We start from the raw sequence: 20,018 nt of genomic DNA on the forward strand, positions 1-20,018 counted from the left end.
GAATAATTGTGTTGGATAGAACCATTTCTCCTGCTCATCGGAAGACATGCTGAAAGACAGAACAAATCAATCACAGACAGCGTTCGCTGCTGACGCATGGCTCAGTGCTTGTTTGAATAGTGCTGCGTTTCCCAAAAGCATCAGAAGCATTGCTACATTATTACATTACATTAGCCTACATAACATTGTTACTATATATAAAATAAATTCTGAAAAATGCATCATGGTTACCACACAAATATGAGCAGAAAAATTATATTAGAATGATTTCTGAAGGATCATGTGACACTGAAGACTGGAGTAATGATGCTGAAAATTCAGCTTTGATCACAGATGCATTTTAAATTACATTTTAAAATATATTAAAATAGAAAATATTATTATTTTTAATTGTTATAAAATATTATTATTTTTAATTGTTATATTTCACCATATTGCTGCTTTTTTTTTTTTTTTTTTCAAAGAAGTGCAGCCTTGCTGAGCATGAGACTTAAAACATATTACTAAATCTTACTGACTCCAAACTTTTGTGTACATGTAATATTTATTTTAAATTGGCTAGTTTGTGCAAGTAAATTTATTTAAACTGGTTGTTAAAAGTTCAAATGGATTGTGTTATGTTCTGTAATTGCTGTTAATAAATCTGTCAGAAAAAAAAAAATGCTAAAGTTTCACCTTTAGGGGTACAACAGCCTGGCAGCCTTTTACAAAAATTAACCATGGTTTTATTACAGTAACCACAGTTTACCACAGTATTTGTAGTAAAACTGCAGTAACCACAAATTTACCATGGTATAATAATAATAATAATACATTTTAGTACTTACGTAACACCATGTTTATTTCTCATGACGTATCCTCAAAGGTGCACATTTGTAACTTATCTACCTTTAAAGCATGCACACTTGTATGGTACTAATATGCTCCCTTTTAGGGGTATAGTTGCACCTTTAAGATTACTGCCCCAGTAAAGCGCTAAAATGCTAAAATTACAGTGTAAACAAAAAAAGGCCTATGAAATGTTAAAAAACATGGCTTGATATCGACGATACTGGGCTTGAAAATATCGGTATCGGATCTAAAATAAAATAAGAGGTATCGCCCATCCCTACCATGTGTCACCAAACAAAGGGAGAGGCGGGGCTTCAGTTCCCTAACTTGTGCTGTGCCAGAGGATATTGGACTGTACCATCATTGTTCAAACTCTGAGGGGGATCCTTTACTTCATTTCATTTAGTTGTTTCTTTGTTAATTTGTTTGAACAGTTTCCTTATTTTGATTTAGGTAACTGGTTGTATTAAGTTAGTTAATGTTCAAATGTATGTTTAGTTGTGAATATTATTTGTTATTTGGGGTTTAGTTGTTAAAGTGCTATCTGATTGTTTACCTTTCATTTTGTTTGGTAGAGGCTACATGGGTATATCTAGGCTGCTGGCACTACCAGGCTGTCTGTTACTGCCCCAGTAAAGGGCTAAATACAATTATAGCATATTTTATTTCTGACAGTGTAAACAAAAAAGGCCTATGAAATGTTAAAAAACATGGCTTTAAAATCTAATATTAAGTGAGTATAATTACTGATTATATTATTTTAATAATTTAAAAGATCAGTTTAGTTTAGAGGTATCGATATTGATATCGACGATACTGGGCTTGAAAATATCGGTATCGGATCTAAAATAAAATAAGAGGTATCGCCCATCCCTACCATGTGTCACCAAACAAAGGGAGAGGCGGGGCTTCAGTTCCCTAACTTGTGCTGTGCCAGAGGATATTGGACTGTACCATCATTGTTCAAACTCTGAGGGGGGGATCCTTTACTTCATTTAATTTAGTTGTTTTCTTTGTTCATTTGTTTGAACAGTTTCCTTATTTTGATTGAGGTAACTGGTTGTATTATGTCAGTTAATGTTAAAGTGTATGTTTGTTGTGAATATTATTGTTATTAGGGGTTTAGCTGTTAAAGTGCTATTTGATTGTTTACCCTTAAATTATAATTGATAAATATTGAATATTATTTGTGTTTTTTAATCTTAAGTTTTGTTATTTTTATATTTTCAGTTTTCAATGTTAATTTTAGTTTTTTTTATGTGTTTTTGTCATTTTTTAATCTTTTTTTGTTTTTTAAATAGTACTATTTAGGTTTAATTTATTATTATTTATTTAGATTTATTTCACTTGTAGTTTTTATTCATTTCCAGTTAATCATTTTAATGCCTCAAATTATTTCAGTTAGTAGCCAAGGAACATAAATTTTTTTAAATTTAAACTTTCCATGTAATATTTCTATCTAATTTTATTTCAGCTTTATTTTTCAATTATTAAAAAATATTTTAATTAGTTTTGTTAGTTATAATAATTATTAAAATAGTTAAATAATATCTTGAATCAGTATTTCATGTCCATTTATTTATTTATCAGCCAAGTAGCCATGTAATAAGCTAGATAATGTACAAAAACAGATCTTTATTGCAGAATAAACCCTTCAGGGTGATTTATTTTGCGACTGGCTGGCTGTAAATGATCCCTTACTTATTACCCGTCCTCTCCTGCACAGCATCACCCATATGAACTATTGATTTCACTGACATTTCATAAATTCAGCGAACGCTCCCTGCGGCGTCTCATAGATTTTACCGCTCGTTTCTGCAGATACGGCGTTTGATCACTCGTGGCGAGTGGCAGTCGGAGCAGCAGGACACGCTGAAAACCGGCTCGTCCAACAACAACGATGAGGAGAAGTCAAGACAGCTGGAGCGCGAGAACAGGGAACTCCAGAAGATCATTCAAGAGGCATTTTCCTCTTCTCCTCATGTGCACACAGCTTGTGGCTTAATTAACACCATAATAGATTAATAGATGAACACATGGAATGGGATCCCAGAAGGATAGAATGAATTATTGAAATTATATCCTACTTGTCCTTGTCGTTGACCTTCTGATTTGTTCATTCATTAAGGCCAGAATATGCTTTATATATGAGGAAATAGACATGCTAAAGGAAATGTTGAAAGAATAGTTCACCCAAAAATGGAAAATCATTTACTCAGCCTCATGTGGTCCCATACAGTGTGACTTACGTTCTTCTGTGGAACAAAAATGGAGAAGTTTAGCAGATATATAAATATAAATACTGTTTTTTTTTTTGTGCAGAAGGAAGAAAGAGTGACGGAGCTGCGGAGTCAGCTTGCAGAACGCCAGGCCTTGCGCTCTCGCAGACGCCCGTCTGTCCAGAATCAGAACCAGAACCACAGCGTCCCGTCGTCTCAGGCCGAACCCCCCAACTACTGCCCCGCAACAGACAAACAGTCCCTGTCTCCGTCCTTCTCCAATTCTTCCAACCTGTACCAGGGCGAGGGCAAACTGAGCCGAAACAACTGCCACAGCAGCCGTCTGCCCCTGCTGTACAAATGAGTCCGGGATGGTGGAATCTCAAGAAGGCAATGTAAAGTTGTGTCTGTAGTTTATGTACTTTATTTTGAAGTCGATGAGTTTTTACCTCCACTTTCGGATTCCTGACCCTGACTTCCTAATTGTTCACTTTTGATAACTCTATCTCAGTTATAAAAGCACAATATTTTTTTTGTAATCCACTTTCTGCTCCAACTACTCTACCATTCAAAGGTTTGGGGGGTCAGTAAGATTTTTTTTGTAAGTTTTTGAAAGAAATCACTCACCAAGGCTGTATTTATTTGACAGTAAAAACAGTAATATTGTGAAATATGATTACAATTTAAAATAACTGTTTCTATTTTAATATATTTTAAAATGTAAAATGTAATATTCCTGTGATACAAAGCTGAATTTTCAGCATCATTACTCCAGTCTTCAGTGTTACATGATCCTTCAGAAATCATTCTAATATGCTGATTTGCAAGAAATATTTATTATTATTATTATTATTATTATCAGTGGTGAAAACAGTTGTGCTGCTCATTAGTTTTGTGGAAGCCATGATACTGTACAGCTTTTATTTGATCTTTTGTGACATTATAAACATATTACTGTCACTTTTAATCAATTTAATACATCCTTGTTGAATAAATATATTAATTTCTTTCTAAAAAAAAAACTTACCCCAAACTTTTGAATGTTAGTGTATAAGGAAACAAAAATTCTGTTGCACAGTCATTGAGTGTGGTGCTTTCAGACAATAGAAAGCAATGATGTCAGGAAATAGTATGTGCTTGTGCATTAATCAAACCTTCTGAATAGCACAAATAATAATTTCGTATCGACTTGTCCTTTAGGTTATGTTGAGGCATTTACAATGGAAGGAGAATTTAAAAGCAAAAACGTGAAGCATTTAAAAAAATTATTCTGTTAAAACGTGCGTATTATTTGAACTGTAAAGTTGTTTAAATAGTCATTTTATAGGATTTTTTGGTGTTTCTTTATGATAGCAACAGTTTATTATACTAAAATCATGTAAACATGCATATCATGTGACTTTACTTTTAAAGCAGTGAGAATTTAAAATCAACAGTCAATTGGAAATTTCAATTTAAAAATCCGTTGGAAATTTTCACCTTGTAATGTTTAATCAAAATGTCATAACTAGACCTCAGTTAAATCAGTCAACAACCAATTCATAGAACTAAGTTTCACCCTATATTTTTTTTAGTTTTTGATAATCCAATACTTTTGTTTCATTGTGAATTCAAATGTTTGCTTTAAATGTTTAGGCCCATTCACTTCCATTGTAAATGCCTCACTATAAGCCAAGCCTTCCTTGTTTTAAAGAAAAAGAGGGACAAATGGGGATCAATTTTGCTAGTGAATATTGTCAATTGAGCTAAACTTGTACTGAACCTGTAATGTTCCTTTAAAGGGTTAGTTCACCCAAAAATGAAAATTCTGTCATCAATTACTCACCCTCGTGTTGTTCCAAACCCGTAAGACCTTCGTTCATCTTCAGAACACAATTTAAGATATTTTTGATGAAATCTGAGGGCTCTCTGACCCTCCCATAGACAGCAAGGTAACTACCATGTTCAGTAATTAATGACAGAATTTTCATTTTTGGGTGAACTAACCCTTTAAGAGAGTATTAACGTAAAGGCCAGATAGACTGCTGTCCAAATGCTAGAGAGCGGCTTAAATCAGGGTTGTGCTCTGTCATTATTGTGCCCTTGCACCGTAGCACTTAAATCGGAGTTCTTCAAGGGGAACTGACTGTTTTTGCAATTGGACCTCCGTAAATCCCTTCGGATAAAGCGTCTTTTAAACACTAGGACAGAGGTGTTTAGGAAGGATTGTGTGGGTACTGGAGCCAGACCCTCTCAAACATTTCTTTGAATTATTTTGTTGAGTGACAGCGAAGGAAGAAGAGTGTGTCTCCGTGCTTCGCTTAGCATCTGACGAGACTGTCACTTTAATGAGACAGACCTTGCATTGCACCAGCAGACGGTATCAGATGAATTGTTCTCTCTCTCATCCAGTTCACAAAGGAAATGAGACAAGGTTTTAGCCGAACCTGTGATTTACTTACTCCTAAAGGTATTTGACCCGAGTCTGGTCGATACTCTATTTTCCTCATATGCCTTTTCTCCTTTAATCCCTACGGCCGTGTGCCGTATACTGCTTTAATGGCTTTTCTGTCCTTGTCTCAACCTCTCCGACTCCTGTTTTTTACAACCGTAGTAGTAGAAGTGAAGTGGAGTGAAATGGAAAAGAATAAAAGGATAATTTGTTTTGGTCTGGACTGTACAAAACAAGCATCGGTTTGTTTTGTCCTCCTATTATCATACAGTTGTGATGCAAGATGCTTCTGATGAGAATCTCTAAAGGCTCATTCGTTTGTCAAATAATCTGTGATGTTTGTGATTTGTGTGTTACGTCACAGTTTGAGTAAAAAACAAGCACAGGCCTCTTAAACAGCTTCTGTAGCTTTTGCACTTTTGGGCCAAATTTATCAAGCAAACACATCTCACAGCACACAACATTTTAAGACGATTTTTAATTAATGCATTTTATTTAGTGATTTTTTGGAGAGCACTCTGTCCAAATTATTGATTGTTTTTATCAAATTCAAGACCATTACTTTGTCCGTGCAATATTTATTTATTTGAGGTAATTTATTATTTAATTATTTAATTTCGTATCATATATTGAAAGTTTAAAAATTATTGTATGCCTCTTATGAGTGACATTTTTTTTTTTAAAGTTAATTTATTGTTTTTTTTGTTTTGGTGGTTAAAAAATAATTTTGTGCCTCTTTCGAGTAACAGTAAACAAATGAGTGCTCTTCACAATTGTAAGAATGATACCACACTTTTTGTAAAATTTTAAAATGTTATTTATGACCATTCTTTAACATTTAGACTGTTATGCCTGGAGACTTTCCCAATTATATATCACCTCATAAACACTGTCATAGTGGCAGAAATCATAGAAACTATAACCATAAAACTAGATCTATAAAATTTTATTGACTCTCCATCTCTTGTATTTTTTTTATTATTATAACAAGTAGAGTCAATGCTTAAACTTTTGTACCTGTGGACATTCTCTATGTATATTTAGAATTATTGCAATTTTACAGTGGTATAACATTTATTTCTTATGGTAAGACAATCACGTAATACTTGTTTACACAATAATACAATATTTGGGGATTTTAATTTAAGTTGTGCATTGCTGCATGTTTCATTCTTGTATAAAAAGTACTCATGTAAACTAACTAACATATAAGAAGCAATGATTCAGTTGATGACTGGACAGCTAGGCATAGCACATTGTTTTCCCTCTATATATCAACATTCTAGTAATGTAGCTCAGGGTGTGTGACTATACTGTAACACTTGACACACGGTAAAGGTACGATCTGTAATTTCTGAAACAGTGCCTTTTGAATGGATGGGAGGGGTTCTTTGGAAACATCTGTGTGGAGTCACTGCTGACGTACATGGAATGGTTCTTATTCTGAGGCATTTCTTTCTCTAAAGGCTCTGCGGTTACAGTAGTTATGGATTTTCCTTGAACTATTTAATTGTCAGGTGTGTGCACTGTACCACGAGGAATTTCTTTTGATACTTCCAAGCGTCAAAAAACAATGTAATTAATTCCCTTGTAATTTTTCAACTATGTATGTTAAGCTTTAGAAAGTTTCTCTAAATATGCAAACTTTCTGGATGTCAACATTCAATAAACTCATTATTTTGCACTGAGAGTGCAGCCTGGATTGTTTATGATCGAGTAACAGTCTCAAGATCTGAGTAGTGTTGTTTTTGGCGGCCTGTTTTCATTTTAGTTTTAGTCTAGTCTTTGTGTGAAACTGTCATTTTAGTTTTTATTAGTTTTAGTCACGTGCATACTCTTTTTAGTCTAGTCAAGTTTTTAAATGTTCGTTGACGACGATATTTAGTCATAATTTTCGTTGAAGAAAGCAACACTAGATCTGATGCAAGACATGTAAACCCTCCCCCACCCAAAGGACATCAAAACACAAAATATTGTATACAGGTGCATCTCAATAAATTAGAACGTCGTGGAAAAGTTCATTTATTTCAGTAATTCAATATATATATATATATATATATATACACACATTATTTTAAAAATAACTCGGTTTTGTAAAACCTTTAAACACTGCTTTTTTTATTTTTGTTTATATTATAAATACAAAAATTGTAAATATATATTTTGTAAATATATATTGTACTTACTGTGTGTATAATACACACACATACAGTAAATACAATATATATGTACAAAATATACTTGTATTTATGTTATACAGTATATATGTATTTTTATTTCTTTTTTTATATACAGGTACAAATATAAATACAATTTACTAGTATAAAATATAAATTTTGTATTTTATACACACACACACACACACACATATATTTATATATATGTGTGTGTATATATTTTTTTAAATAACTTTTTGTAAAACATTTAAACACTGCATACTGTATGTTAGAAGTTAATCAGAAATGCATGCAATTGATAACAAAGAAGCTCATAAACATGGTGCACCTCATTTAAATGCAGCTTTCTTGCACTGTTGGGTTTTTTGAATTTTAGGCTTTGATATTCAATGGAATATTGTGACTATGCCAATCCCTATATATATATATTTTTTTTTACTGTAAGGGCATCTAACCTGTTTAATTTTTATTTTGAAAAAATAGCTTCTGCCGTTTCTGACAAAAACGTTGGTATCTGTCCAGTAGGGGGCCTTTTAGATTAAAGCACCTCCTGGAATTCACAGTTACACTGTTGCACTAAATTGTGCAATCTCCACCCTTCACAAGTGTAACCAAAAGAGTGATGGAATTCTGCTCATTCAGAGCCCTGGGTTTTTGTTCGAATCACACCTGGGAGAAAGCAGCAAACGTTCGTGAGGGAAACAAGCCGTGACCTCATTTCTAACAAATAAAAGGAAGTCAGACTTTAGGAAGATAAAGAACCACTAGTCACGCACTGGAATGCAAAAATCCCCCAGTGTGTTCATATGACCGGTCACAAACTGCTGCTGCTTTTTGAATGCTGTTAGGAATGAGACTAGTGCATTACAGTAATACTTCACTTTTATTCACCATTAAAATGTCAGAATCACAGGATGAGTGTCAAAAACAATTTCGGTACATTCATTTTCATACAGTATAGCATACACAATCATTAATAAATAGATAAATAGGACATACAAAATAAAATACATTAAATACGCTCAAAAGTTATAAATAGGTCAATATACCACAATACCATTGTTCTTTCGAACATCTACATTCCTTACTATTTCTACAATGAAACACGTAAGATAATAAACATCATATTAGCTTAAAATAATTATACGAGTTGTAGTGCCCTTGGAATAGTGCTCATGACTGAGTACATAGTATCCAGCGCACGGCTCTCACTGCATCTGATGTGTTTTAGAAACAAAACATTATGTTACAATGCAATAAGGACTCAGCATTAGTCAAACTACTTTAAAGCGAATGCCCTGAGAACATACTTTGGAAGTTTTAACGTAAAACACTTGTCTTCATATCGTGCCACGCAACTCATGTGGCTAACAAATTACAAGGCAAACACTCCAAAGAATGTTTTGGCATAATCTTCTTCTACGTCGGTCAAGCGCATGGTTTTGGTCGACAGCTCGTCGCCCTCCATGAGCTTAAAGACGGCACCCAGGTAGATGGTGCTGTACGTGGTCTTCCCATCCTCTTGTGACTGGCATACGGAGTGGGCCGAATTCTGCAGAGCCTTCAACTCTCCCACTGCATCCGTATAACGCCAGATGGTGTGGCTCAGGAAGTTCTGAGCTTCATCGTCTTCGTCCAAATTGCACTGTATGGCATAGGACACTTGGCTGTATACAAAGTAAAGGCCGTCGGCAGGAATGTGAATCTTGTTGTTGGCCAGCTTGAGGCCGCCCTGTTCGAACGACTGATCCACGCCGCTGACCCACTTAAGAGACTCCGATTGTGGGTTGCTGTCATGCTCACCTGCGAACACAGAAGATAAATGTGTGAGAAGATGACCACAGGCACTTCGAAAGTGTCAGAATGGTAACAACGTAGTGCAAACTCATTCCTATGAAATCTAACTGCATTGAATACATATAATCCTAAAACTGGAGGTCATAAAATAGTAGATATGGGCCTGTTTCCAATTTGGGTTCTTGGGTTAAAGATCACAGTCTTTATCTTCAGTAGAACATGTGATAAAATAAGTTTACTGGAGTGTCCTCAACTCTTGCCGCCCACAGAGAGCCAAATATACTACTGTATTTGAATTACGTCTTACTACACTAGGAAATCCACATTAGTTAATGTTTAAACTCGGGCTTGTTGCAAATTCAGGCCATTGAGCAGCTCTGCGCCAACAAGCGCCTTTTATGAATCTCAGATTTTTGAGAATCTGATAAGATGAACTTGGCTAAGAATACTAAACTCAGTCTCTTGAAATGAGATAACCTATGACGTATATGAACCCGGTGCACAGAGAAAAGTCAAAGATGCAGTCTGAGACTCACCATGTAAATGAATGGCTGCTTTTGTTCTCTCAGCGATCTGCTTCAGCATTCTTCCTTGCTCTGTGGAAAAGAGGATTGGGGTCAGTTTCACAGTTTGTGTCTAACATCAGTTGCCCATTAATGTGTAAAATAATGTTTAGAAACTAGAAAAGCAAGAGTTTGATTTAAAAACCAAACACTCTCATGTTCATAACTGTTTTACATTTTGGTGAATTGGTGGCTAATTTGTATAAATTGGTACAGTTTAAATTAAACATTTTCGTAAAATCGGCTTACTCCCCTTTGACCCCTATGTTTTAGGGTTAGGAGTAGACCTTTATGCATATTTTTCTAAAAATCGTACATTTACATACAAATCACATTGAAAAAAAATTTGGTATATAAAATATTTTCACTCAGAAATTGCAAGTAAACTTCATAAACTTCAGATAACACACTGAGCTGAACATACAATTTTGACGTTTTCTTGTAAAATATACTCCTATAATCTTTGAAAAATAATTTGTACAGCCTACAAAATTGCCAGCTTGTAAAATAGTTACGTTTTCTCATGAGTCTGGGTTGAAAACCAAAAATTTAGCTTTGAAATGTGCTAACATCTATTCTATTTTTTAGAATATTTTTTTTACCTGATGGTGTGCTGATTTGTTTCTCCGCAAAAAAGGGGCGAAGTTCTTTTTGGTTCGGTTTCTGTAAAAAAAGACATTGCAAATGTTGTTTATCAAAGGCTCATTTCAAATTAGGTCACACTGTTATGTACTTGAATAATATTATCATCCCACACTAAAGTTTCAGTCTTACCATTACATGCCAGGAGAAGAAAACAGCCGCCACAGCACAGAGGGCGAGAAAAGCGATAGCAGCAACTGTCTTCCATATCCAGCTTCTGGAGGACTTCACCGGTACGGGTGCCACTGTTGTCTGATAAACTCCCCCTGCGCCGGCATTCAGATCTACTATTGTCGTTTCGTATTTCATGCTGTTAGTTCTCTGAGATGTGTTCCTTTTCGAGTTAGCTTTTGAACTGAAGTTGTCTGCTCACCAGTGTGTGTATATATATATATATATATATATATATATATATATATAAAGATAGGGGAAACTCCAGTGATGTCAGTGTGCAATCAGCTTGAGGAACAGAGGTTGGTTTGAAAAGGGAAAGAACACCCTCTCAGCTCTCACCAACACCAACTTTCCACCCACACACTTACACATACTAACCTCCAGACAGCGCTCACACATACACACCCTCACACTCTGCATGCCAGATAGTAGTATAACACATTCTCTTTACACTTACATGTTTACATTAAAATTAAGCTTTAGTTTATTGTGTGGTTCACTTTATAAGTTTAATTCATCTTATACTGCATTTATATTATGCTCAACAGATCATTAGTTAACTTAATGTACTTTTAAATTAGAAATGACATGAAATTTTGATTTATGTTTAAATATATGTATTCATAATTGAATTCTCGTGGTCTGTTAAGCACATTCATCAATGGCTTTTTAAAGAATGTTAAGCATTCCTAATTGTTTTAAAAAATGTAATGTAAGTACATTATTTGATTAGTAAATTAGCAATTTCATAATCTCCTCTCTGATTTCGCAATAAAACCTGATAAACCAGCTCCATGTGGTTGATGTTAATACGCCTCAGGCACTTTCAGTTTCAGACTGGTGATGTAATAACAGCGTATCCAACTTGCCTAACAACACACAGCTGACTTACTTCCTATTGGGAGATTCCACACCCTGAAATTCTTTTGGCCTTTTCAGTCTTGTTTTTGATTTCTCTCTCCTTTTCACTCTCTCTCTCTCTCTCTCTCTCTCTCTCTCTCTCTCTCTCTCTAACATGATCTCACGCTCACTTTCTATGTCAGAAACTACTACTACTACTACTGCTTGTTATTGAAGTGGAAGCATATTTATGATTTATGATTTTTTTTCAGCATTCATAAAAACTGTCTGATGCAAGATTAGAGCCAAGAAATACATGTGCAACCATTTTGCAATAGGGCTAATTAGAATTTTGTTTGTGGTTACTTAAAAACCCCATGAAATGTGATATGAGATTGTTTTTATTGTTTGTTTTTTTTTTTTTTTAGCATGCCACAACATTCCCTACAAGAAAAAAAGGGGAACACAGCACAAATAAAATTCGCAAAGTACTTCAAGTAAATTAATTTTTCTTAAGTAGGCCTACTCCCTAAGTAAACATCATGATCATTTGTGCTACTTTTGGATTTCTGGTGCAGCTGGAAAAAACATTGTAGTATGTGATAATGGGTAGATGAGACCTTAAGTAGAGTCGGAAATGTTGTAATTGTGAGTTCCAAGCATGGATGACCAGGCAAAGTCATAATTTACAAAAGGGAAACTCAGAATTTTACATGATAGACGACTTTTCTGAGTTGTGACGCTGGAAGCCCTGTGTCAATTTGAAACACTGACCTATAATTTAGACAATATCAGTAAATGGAAACAAAGTTAATCACTGAACTTTTACTGTTTGCGTCAGGCCTAACAAAAACATTTTGTTTAATGATAATAAGTGATAGAAATGAATATTTTCATCAGTTTGAATTCAGATTCAATTATTTTGTTCACAGTATAATTTGTTTCTTTTGTTTAGGATACTTCTGTGTTATGTAGCCTATTGCCTTTTCATATAGCCTATTCAACTTGATGTTCCCAGCAGGTACATTTAGTGTTAATGATTGACAACTAGGCTACTTTATATGTGACTCCTAAACGGTCTCGTTCACACTCGGCTTCCATACAGTATTGGAGTTGCTACTTTCTAAGCAAATATATTCATTGTCATTCATTTCTCGTCCCGCGCTAGCCTGCCCTGAAAATCACCTGTAACCAAAGATGGCGACATCCGTAACACTGGAAAGTCTCACAGTTGCATAAGTTGATCTAAGTCACTCGCAAATAACAAGGCTACTACGTCCAGGAGCAGCTTCGATGGAAAACAATGACTGGATCTAAAATTCATATATGTCCGTCTCTGTAAGTTACCGAAACTAGACAAAAACACACAACAGACACGTAGGTTGTTTGTTCTGAAAATGTATGGGTGTAGAACTGTGTGTAAACATAACAGTATTAACCCTGTAAAGCCCGGATAACAGCCAGAAAAAAATCAACGTTTTTGAAATTGAATATTTTATCGAATTTAAAAGAAAATCTAAAATATGGTTTATGTTTTGTATCATATTTGATAAATCTTGTTTTACGGGCAACCTATTATGATATAGTGAGAATATGGTGCTCATATAGGCTACTTGAGGAAAGAAACACATTTTATTCAGAGGCCCGAACTCAGCAAAAATTGTTTATGTGCATATGTTGTTAGTTAAATGACCAAAAAGTAAGATTTTGATTGCTTGTGATGTAAATCAATGAGGTTTTTAAAGACTAAAAGACTAATTGCATAAAATGCACAAATATTAGGCCTATAGTTGTAACTCTACATTTCCCAATAATATTAGAATTACACTAAAATGTCTTTTACTTGCTAAAAAAAGGACTGCTAATCAGAGGGCAGAAGGCATGTAGAGGATTGTTCAACAGGTTTTTCAGCAAAGTTTTGATCGTATTCATAATTCAGAGGTCTAAGAATCTCGTGCATTAAATATGATATGGTATAGGGTTAAGCATTCTTATACAATACTGGCAACTGTATTCTGCTTCTGTGTGAATGTGGAACTGACAGCTGTAATATTTCGAAATGAAAAACTGAAAATATGACCTGTAGACTAAAAATGAATATATTTATATTAGATCTTATTTTTCTTAGTCAACATTTTATTATTATTATTATTATTATTATTATTATTATTATTATTAAATGTGTTAAACCAAAAACTATTGCAGTGCTGGTTCCAGTCATATCAATTTATATCTTTATTATAGATCAGTGGTTCTAATGAATTATTCTATAATTATATAGGGTGTTAATGTGGTTTATGCTGTCCTGCTGTCTTAAATTGTCTGTGCGACAATGCCGTTATGGGCCTATCTCATTTCCTTCTTCTCTAATGGCTGAGAAAGGAAATGAAGTATGAGGTCACAGTAGCCTGATATCACTTCATCTCGCTTTCCCCTTCCATAAACTTCAACCAAAACCTAAATAAAGTGTGTTAACTCATTCCTCTCTTACTCACAGTATATTATTTATTAGATAAGAGTGAGTCATCCCATTCATGCTGCTTTTTGCCATGTTTTGAAATTATTGCAACAATAATAGCAGGTATACACGTGCAACATGGGAGGATTGCTCAAAGGATTGCACCATGGGGCTCACCCACTCTTCCATGTAGTAATTCCTCATTCTGTTGTTGCCTAATTAAGGAAATGCAATGGAAACTCTTTGCTCATTATGTCTTCCTCGATTTCGTTGAGGATCTGACTCCTCGGGCCTTGTTTGTGGTTTCTGTTGTAATGATGCATAGTGTGTCAACATGAAGTGATATTTATCAGGTCCTGTTCTGTAGTTGTGTGGTGACATGACATTTGTGCGCGGTGATTTGGGTCTGTATGTAGGCTCCGAAAGACTGTCCCTGCATAAACGTTAAATACTGTTGACATTATCTTTAGCATCAATGTACAGCAATAGCAACAAACAGCACTTCTGGAGTTTTCTGCTGAACTAGGTGTTATCATGTAAATGACATCAGTGGAGAAATGACCACTAGATAATGTTAGATAATAGCGTACTTGAAAAAGCAAATCTGTCATACTTACTTACTTTCTTTTGTGGACCATAAAAGGAGATGGTAGGATGAATCTTGATACTTCTCTGAATGGTAATGAACACTGTCAAGTTCGAAAAATGACTAAAAACACCATAAAAGGTATTGTAAAACTTGTGTGCTGTATTTTAAGTCTCGTGAAGCTAACTAAAAATGAAAATTGTAATATTTACCCCCTCATTTAGTTCCAAACCCATCTTTCATTCATCTTCAAAACACAAATAAAGATTATGTTCATTATGAAGTTCATTAATCCATATGAATGGAGTGGCTTAATCCAAGTCTTCTGAAGAGACCTGATCATTTTTTAAACGAAAATCTTGCCCTCTAAATCTCAAATCTTATTTTTCGCATATTCAAACTTGAATTGTCACATTTGGTTATGAGAACCATTGGCATTATTGACATGAAACTTGGTGTAAATTTGCCTTCTGTGTCATATTTGAATATATGTGAAAGGGAATGAGATTAGAAAGCTGTGGTGAGAGATTATCAGTAAATAACTTGTATTTCAGTCTATTACTCACAAAGCTGCCAAATGACTTAAGAAGTCTTGGAATATAGCATACAAGTCACACTTTTACAATATTTTATATTGTTTTTTGTCATTCTGGAGCTCACCGCCATCCGTCCCCATTCACTTTCATTGTATTCTGGCTAACATCCAGGAAAACACATGATGGTGAATAAAGATGGTTCAGATTAATTTTTAGTCTGTTTTTCAATAAATTTGACTGAAAAAGCTCACTATTGCCTTAGCAGAGTATACACTAATCTGAATTGTTTTTTTTTTTATATTAATCCTCAAAAATCTTAAAGCACACAAAAGTTGACAATAAGTAATTTAAGTTTTTGTTTCATCATCATTTCATGAGATTTATGTACCAACATTTTGTTTCACGTTTGGTTATCAAAAAAAGTTGTCTGAATTTTCTTTACAATATTCATAGTCATCAAACTGGCATAGATTCACATGCACTACAAATCTGTGTCTATAGCAGGTGCTGTCTGTAGAAACCTTGCCACATTCAAAGAGCAACTGTGATGTAACTTCAAAGGGCAGATCTTTGAGCGGGGGAAGTGTGGGAAATCCCCCATATTTTAGGTTGTATTAATGTGGTTATTCAGATGTATGGCTGTGTTGATAATTCTGTAAGGATTCCCTCCATGCTTTCCACACTTCTTCTCTCCATTTTCCTTTACCTTGTGTCCCCTTAACGCTCCACGTGGGAAGAGATACGTGACGTAGAACACGGTTAGTTTCACAGCTCCTCTCTGCATCTGGTTTAACACTTCTACCACAAAGAAGAAAAAAAGCACCTTTTCTCTTTTCACGTATCAGAGGAAGATGCACAGAGGAGCAGGAGTTTCTAAACAGTAATTCTTCTCCATGCCACCTCATGCGGTTATCACCTGGCACCTTGTTTGTGTTGCCATGTGACACATAAGTTTGAAGGACATGCTTGGGAGGAAATTTTCATAGCGGATTTGCCAATGTGTGTTATGAGTCCACCAGCTCATTATCTATATCTCAGTAACAGTGAGGTTTTGAGTCAATAGTCCAATTACACAAATGTGTTTCTACCAGTGGTTTTGCATGCTGTTTTCAAATATCTAGTGTAAAAACCCTCAATTTTGTGACATTTTTCCTGATAGTAAAATTCCAAAAATATAATTATGGGGCAAGTTGTCACATTTTTAAATGCTAGAAATGTATTAATGCTACACCGATTTACTAGTCAAAACAAATATTTAATATTTTTATGCTACCTTTTAAAAGAATAGTTCACCCCAAAGTGAACTTTTGCTACTTGTTTAGGCCATCTAAGATGTAGATGAGTTTGTTTCTTCAGAACAGATTTGCATTAGCATTACATAACTTGCTCACAATTGGATCCTCTGCAGCGAATGGGTGCCGTCAGAATGAAAGTCTGATAAAGTAATCAACACGATTTCAGTCCATCAGTTAATACAATATCTTGTGAAGCGAAAAGCTACATGTTTGTAAGAAATACATCCATAAGGTATTTTAACTTTAAATGTCACTTCTGGCCAAAATATGATTCCATAACAATACTTCCTCCAGTGTCCATCCCCTGTTGTCCTCTCACATCAAAATCCACCATAATATTTGCTTTGGACAAGATTTCAACTGATGGCCTGGCGTCGTGGGGATTACTTGTGGAGTATTGTGATGTTTTATCAACTAATTGAACTCTCATTCTGACGGCACCCATCCACTGGTGAGCAAGTGATGTTAAATTTTGGCACATTTTATTGTCACAAAATGTCAACATGCATTTGATGAGCTGTATCTCTTTTTATTAGGCATTAATGTTTTTTTGAAGCTTAGACTTTGTGTCTATACTGAAACTGATTTTCAAAAATTATCACACTCAAAATATTCACTAGAGGGAAATGTGTGAAAATGTATATATACACCTGCATATAGCTCAATGCATGAGTCTATGCATGAGTGCAAAAAACCACAAGCTAACAGGAAATGGTTGATGGTGAACAAAGAGACAAACAAATAAAGGTTAAGTTCAATTGCTTTGCATATCGCCACAGAATTGTGCTGACAAACAGTTCTTCTAGTTCTTCATGCTAAAGCAAGTTTTTGTTTAAAGGTAAAGGTTGCATTTCTATTTTTTTCTATTTATTTTGTAGTCAGATTGAACACAAAGACGTTAAATAGTCCTATGTCCATAAACATGCAGTTTTTTGCAAGGGGCTGGTTCATCTCAGGACACAAGAAAAGTGTTGTTTATGAAAGCAAGGATATGAAAATGATACTGATGACACTGTGGAGGTCAGTCTCGTGAAAGAAGAACAGAAAAAGCTACCCGAAAATATCATGTTTGTTTAAAAAAGGCATGATTTGCTTCCTTAAATGATTTTCCGCACCTTTCAGCAACTGATAGAAAGAGAGGAAGTAAATGAACCAAGCCTCAAATTGTCAGTAGACTAGATAAATATTAACAAAATCTCTCTCAAATGCTTTATAAATAGCAAAACTATTTGATGGAAGAATTTAAAGGCTTAAATAAAATAAAAAAAAGGTCATGTTTGCATTTTTGGTCATGTTGCATGAATTGTTTGTGCAGTTTGCTTTTTCCCTCAATGACATCCTAATGTGAAGCACTGTTGTCACATGCTCTTTGTACATTATGCAACTCATCCCATCCCTTCACTGCAGTTTGTCAACCACAATATGACATGACTTAAGACGCAAAGGTGAGATGAATTTTCAGCGTGGGCTAGAGGAATAAACTAAAAAAGAGGATTTATAAATGCGGGGAATTTCAGAATTGTGAGTCATAGGACATGAAATTAGCTGTCGTGCCTGTTGCGGTTACAGTTTGTTGGCGAGGGTAGGTTTTTGGAAATAAATTCGACTTATTACAGTATACCCCCCATCAAGACTCGATACTTCAAATGTCAACATTGTTTCAGTATACTAACCAAAACTAGACTGTGTACTATATATTGACCTTTGACATATTGTTCTCTATCTCTCTGACCTTAAAATTAAATTGGTTAGTTCTGGAATGAAAGGAAGCTTCCTCCTGCCTTTGGCCTTCTAGATTTGAAGCGTGTACACAATCGAAACACAGTGTTTGTATCTGTGGCTAAAGTGGGTTTAAGTTTCAGTGGTTTGCTTTCTGAGGGCCAACAGGAAGGCCACGTTTAGCAGGCGTTCTTGTGATGACTGGCTCCCTCATGTGGCCGCCTGAAGTAAATGGGAACTGGGTTACATGCAAAGTGAGTCAGAGGTTAATTAAGTTAAATTCAAGAATACAAGGTGAATTGCGGCAAGTTGACTTTTATTTTTATATAGCTTACAGAGAAGTTTACAAATAAATTATTTAGAAAAAATTACTTCATTTCAAATGATTGTGGCGACAACTGTTCAGCATGATTTTTGTATTAAATTAAGAAATTCCTGAACATTAACAGCACTTTCAAAAAAGAAATTAAATAAAATATACACAAATAACCAATAAACCATTTAAATTGGAATGTCTTTAAAAATATTTTAATATAATACATCTAAAAAAATTTCTCTAAAATGTCATATAATATAAAATTAAACTTTATAAATGTTTCAACACATACAAATATGAAGAGATTCCTTTTGAAACCCAGAATGGGCTTGAGAACTAACCATCCAAACATCTTTTACCATTTACTTTGGTAAATATAAATACAGACAGTTTTAATCCTTCAGGAGAATCACTTGACTTAAAATGAGGTGACAAACACTGAAATGTGAGTCTTTAAGAAAGAACAAACTGTTCCTTTAAACCCTAAATCAAGGTTTGCACTTTACATCCCCATAGAAGTATCTGAAAGATTTAGACTTGTTTGTTATTTGTTATTTAAAAAGATAATTTCCCAGTAAGTATCAGAATCTTGTCTTGATATGTTGTTGATAGGATCTATCTCCAGGCTGATGCTGTCTCCATTTTTCAGCTCGACCAGACAGATCATTGTCGCTGTTCCTGGTCCATAGTGCTTGACTTTACTCAGGATTCTTTCTTGTGTCCCGGGACCTTTGTACTTGTGCAAAGTAACAGTCGCAAGATCCGACATTTTATTAACGTTTTGGAAGGTGACCTGCGCGTGGAAATAGTATAGACCACTGACTGTAATTTCGACAGTGCTGTTCTTTAGGGAAAAGGAGCTGCTTTTACACGGGTGGCATATCCAGATTTCTTTGGAGTCTGAGGAAGAGAATGGAAATATTAGTGTGCGTTCTGAAAATCTCCCAACATTTCCCAAATTTTAACACTTTATTCGGTATGTTTAGCAGGAACACTTTGCTTAAATTCATATAAATAAAAAGTTAGTGATGATTCAAAACCCCAAGAAAGTTTTCTCACCTGGGTTGACGTGTTTCCTATTAGAACAGGAAGTTGGAGTGGGGCATTTCATAGGGATTGGCTTGAAATACCATACTACTCTTACCAAATAGTATGCTATTCCAAATTTAGCCTTAGTTTACATTACAGTCATGAATGACGATTTGCTTTGCTTTTAGTAGTGTTTGTTTTTATATTGGCCTGATTAAAAAGTTGATAATAGAGGAATTAATCAGTAGTTTGGGGTCAGTAAGAAGTTTTTTTTTAAAGAAGTCTTCTATGTTCAATATGGCTACATTTATTTAATCACAAATACAGTAAAAAAGCAATATTGTGAAATATTATTACAATTTAAAATATCTGTTTTATCTTTATATATATATATATATATATATA

At 34.6% G+C, this 20,018-nt stretch overlaps 2 protein-coding genes across 3 annotated transcripts in view; one reads left to right on the forward strand and one right to left on the reverse strand.

Moving 5' to 3' along the window:
• gabbr1a (gamma-aminobutyric acid (GABA) B receptor, 1a) overlaps positions 1-3,598 on the forward strand; it is a 54,253-nt gene extending 50,655 nt beyond the window's left edge. The window contains exons 24-25 of one of the 2 annotated variants that reach the window (XM_016507756.1): positions 2,653-2,814; positions 3,154-3,598. In XM_016507756.1, coding sequence (XP_016363242.1) covers positions 2,653-2,814; positions 3,154-3,414 — 423 coding nt within the window. In that variant the 3' untranslated portion in view covers positions 3,415-3,598. The remainder of the gene's footprint in view (positions 1-2,652; positions 2,815-3,153) is intronic. The other variant, XM_016507757.1, reaches the window with a different exon arrangement.
• A 5,198-nt stretch (positions 3,599-8,796) lies between these two features.
• Positions 8,797-10,997, reverse strand: tnfb (tumor necrosis factor b (TNF superfamily, member 2)). The gene is made up of 4 exons (XM_016507701.1): positions 10,793-10,997; positions 10,621-10,681; positions 9,992-10,051; positions 8,797-9,461 (listed from the first exon to the last, which is right to left on the reverse strand). Exons 1-4 carry the CDS (start codon positions 10,967-10,969, stop codon positions 9,034-9,036), a joined length of 726 nt encoding a protein of 241 aa, XP_016363187.1. The 5' UTR covers positions 10,970-10,997; the 3' UTR covers positions 8,797-9,033.
• Between the last annotated feature and the right edge of the window lie 9,021 nt (positions 10,998-20,018).

This window comes from Sinocyclocheilus anshuiensis, unplaced genomic scaffold, assembly GCF_001515605.1.
Source record: "Sinocyclocheilus anshuiensis isolate Anshui unplaced genomic scaffold, SAMN03320099.WGS_v1.1 scaffold758, whole genome shotgun sequence".
Taxonomy (NCBI): domain Eukaryota; kingdom Metazoa; phylum Chordata; class Actinopteri; order Cypriniformes; family Cyprinidae; genus Sinocyclocheilus; species Sinocyclocheilus anshuiensis.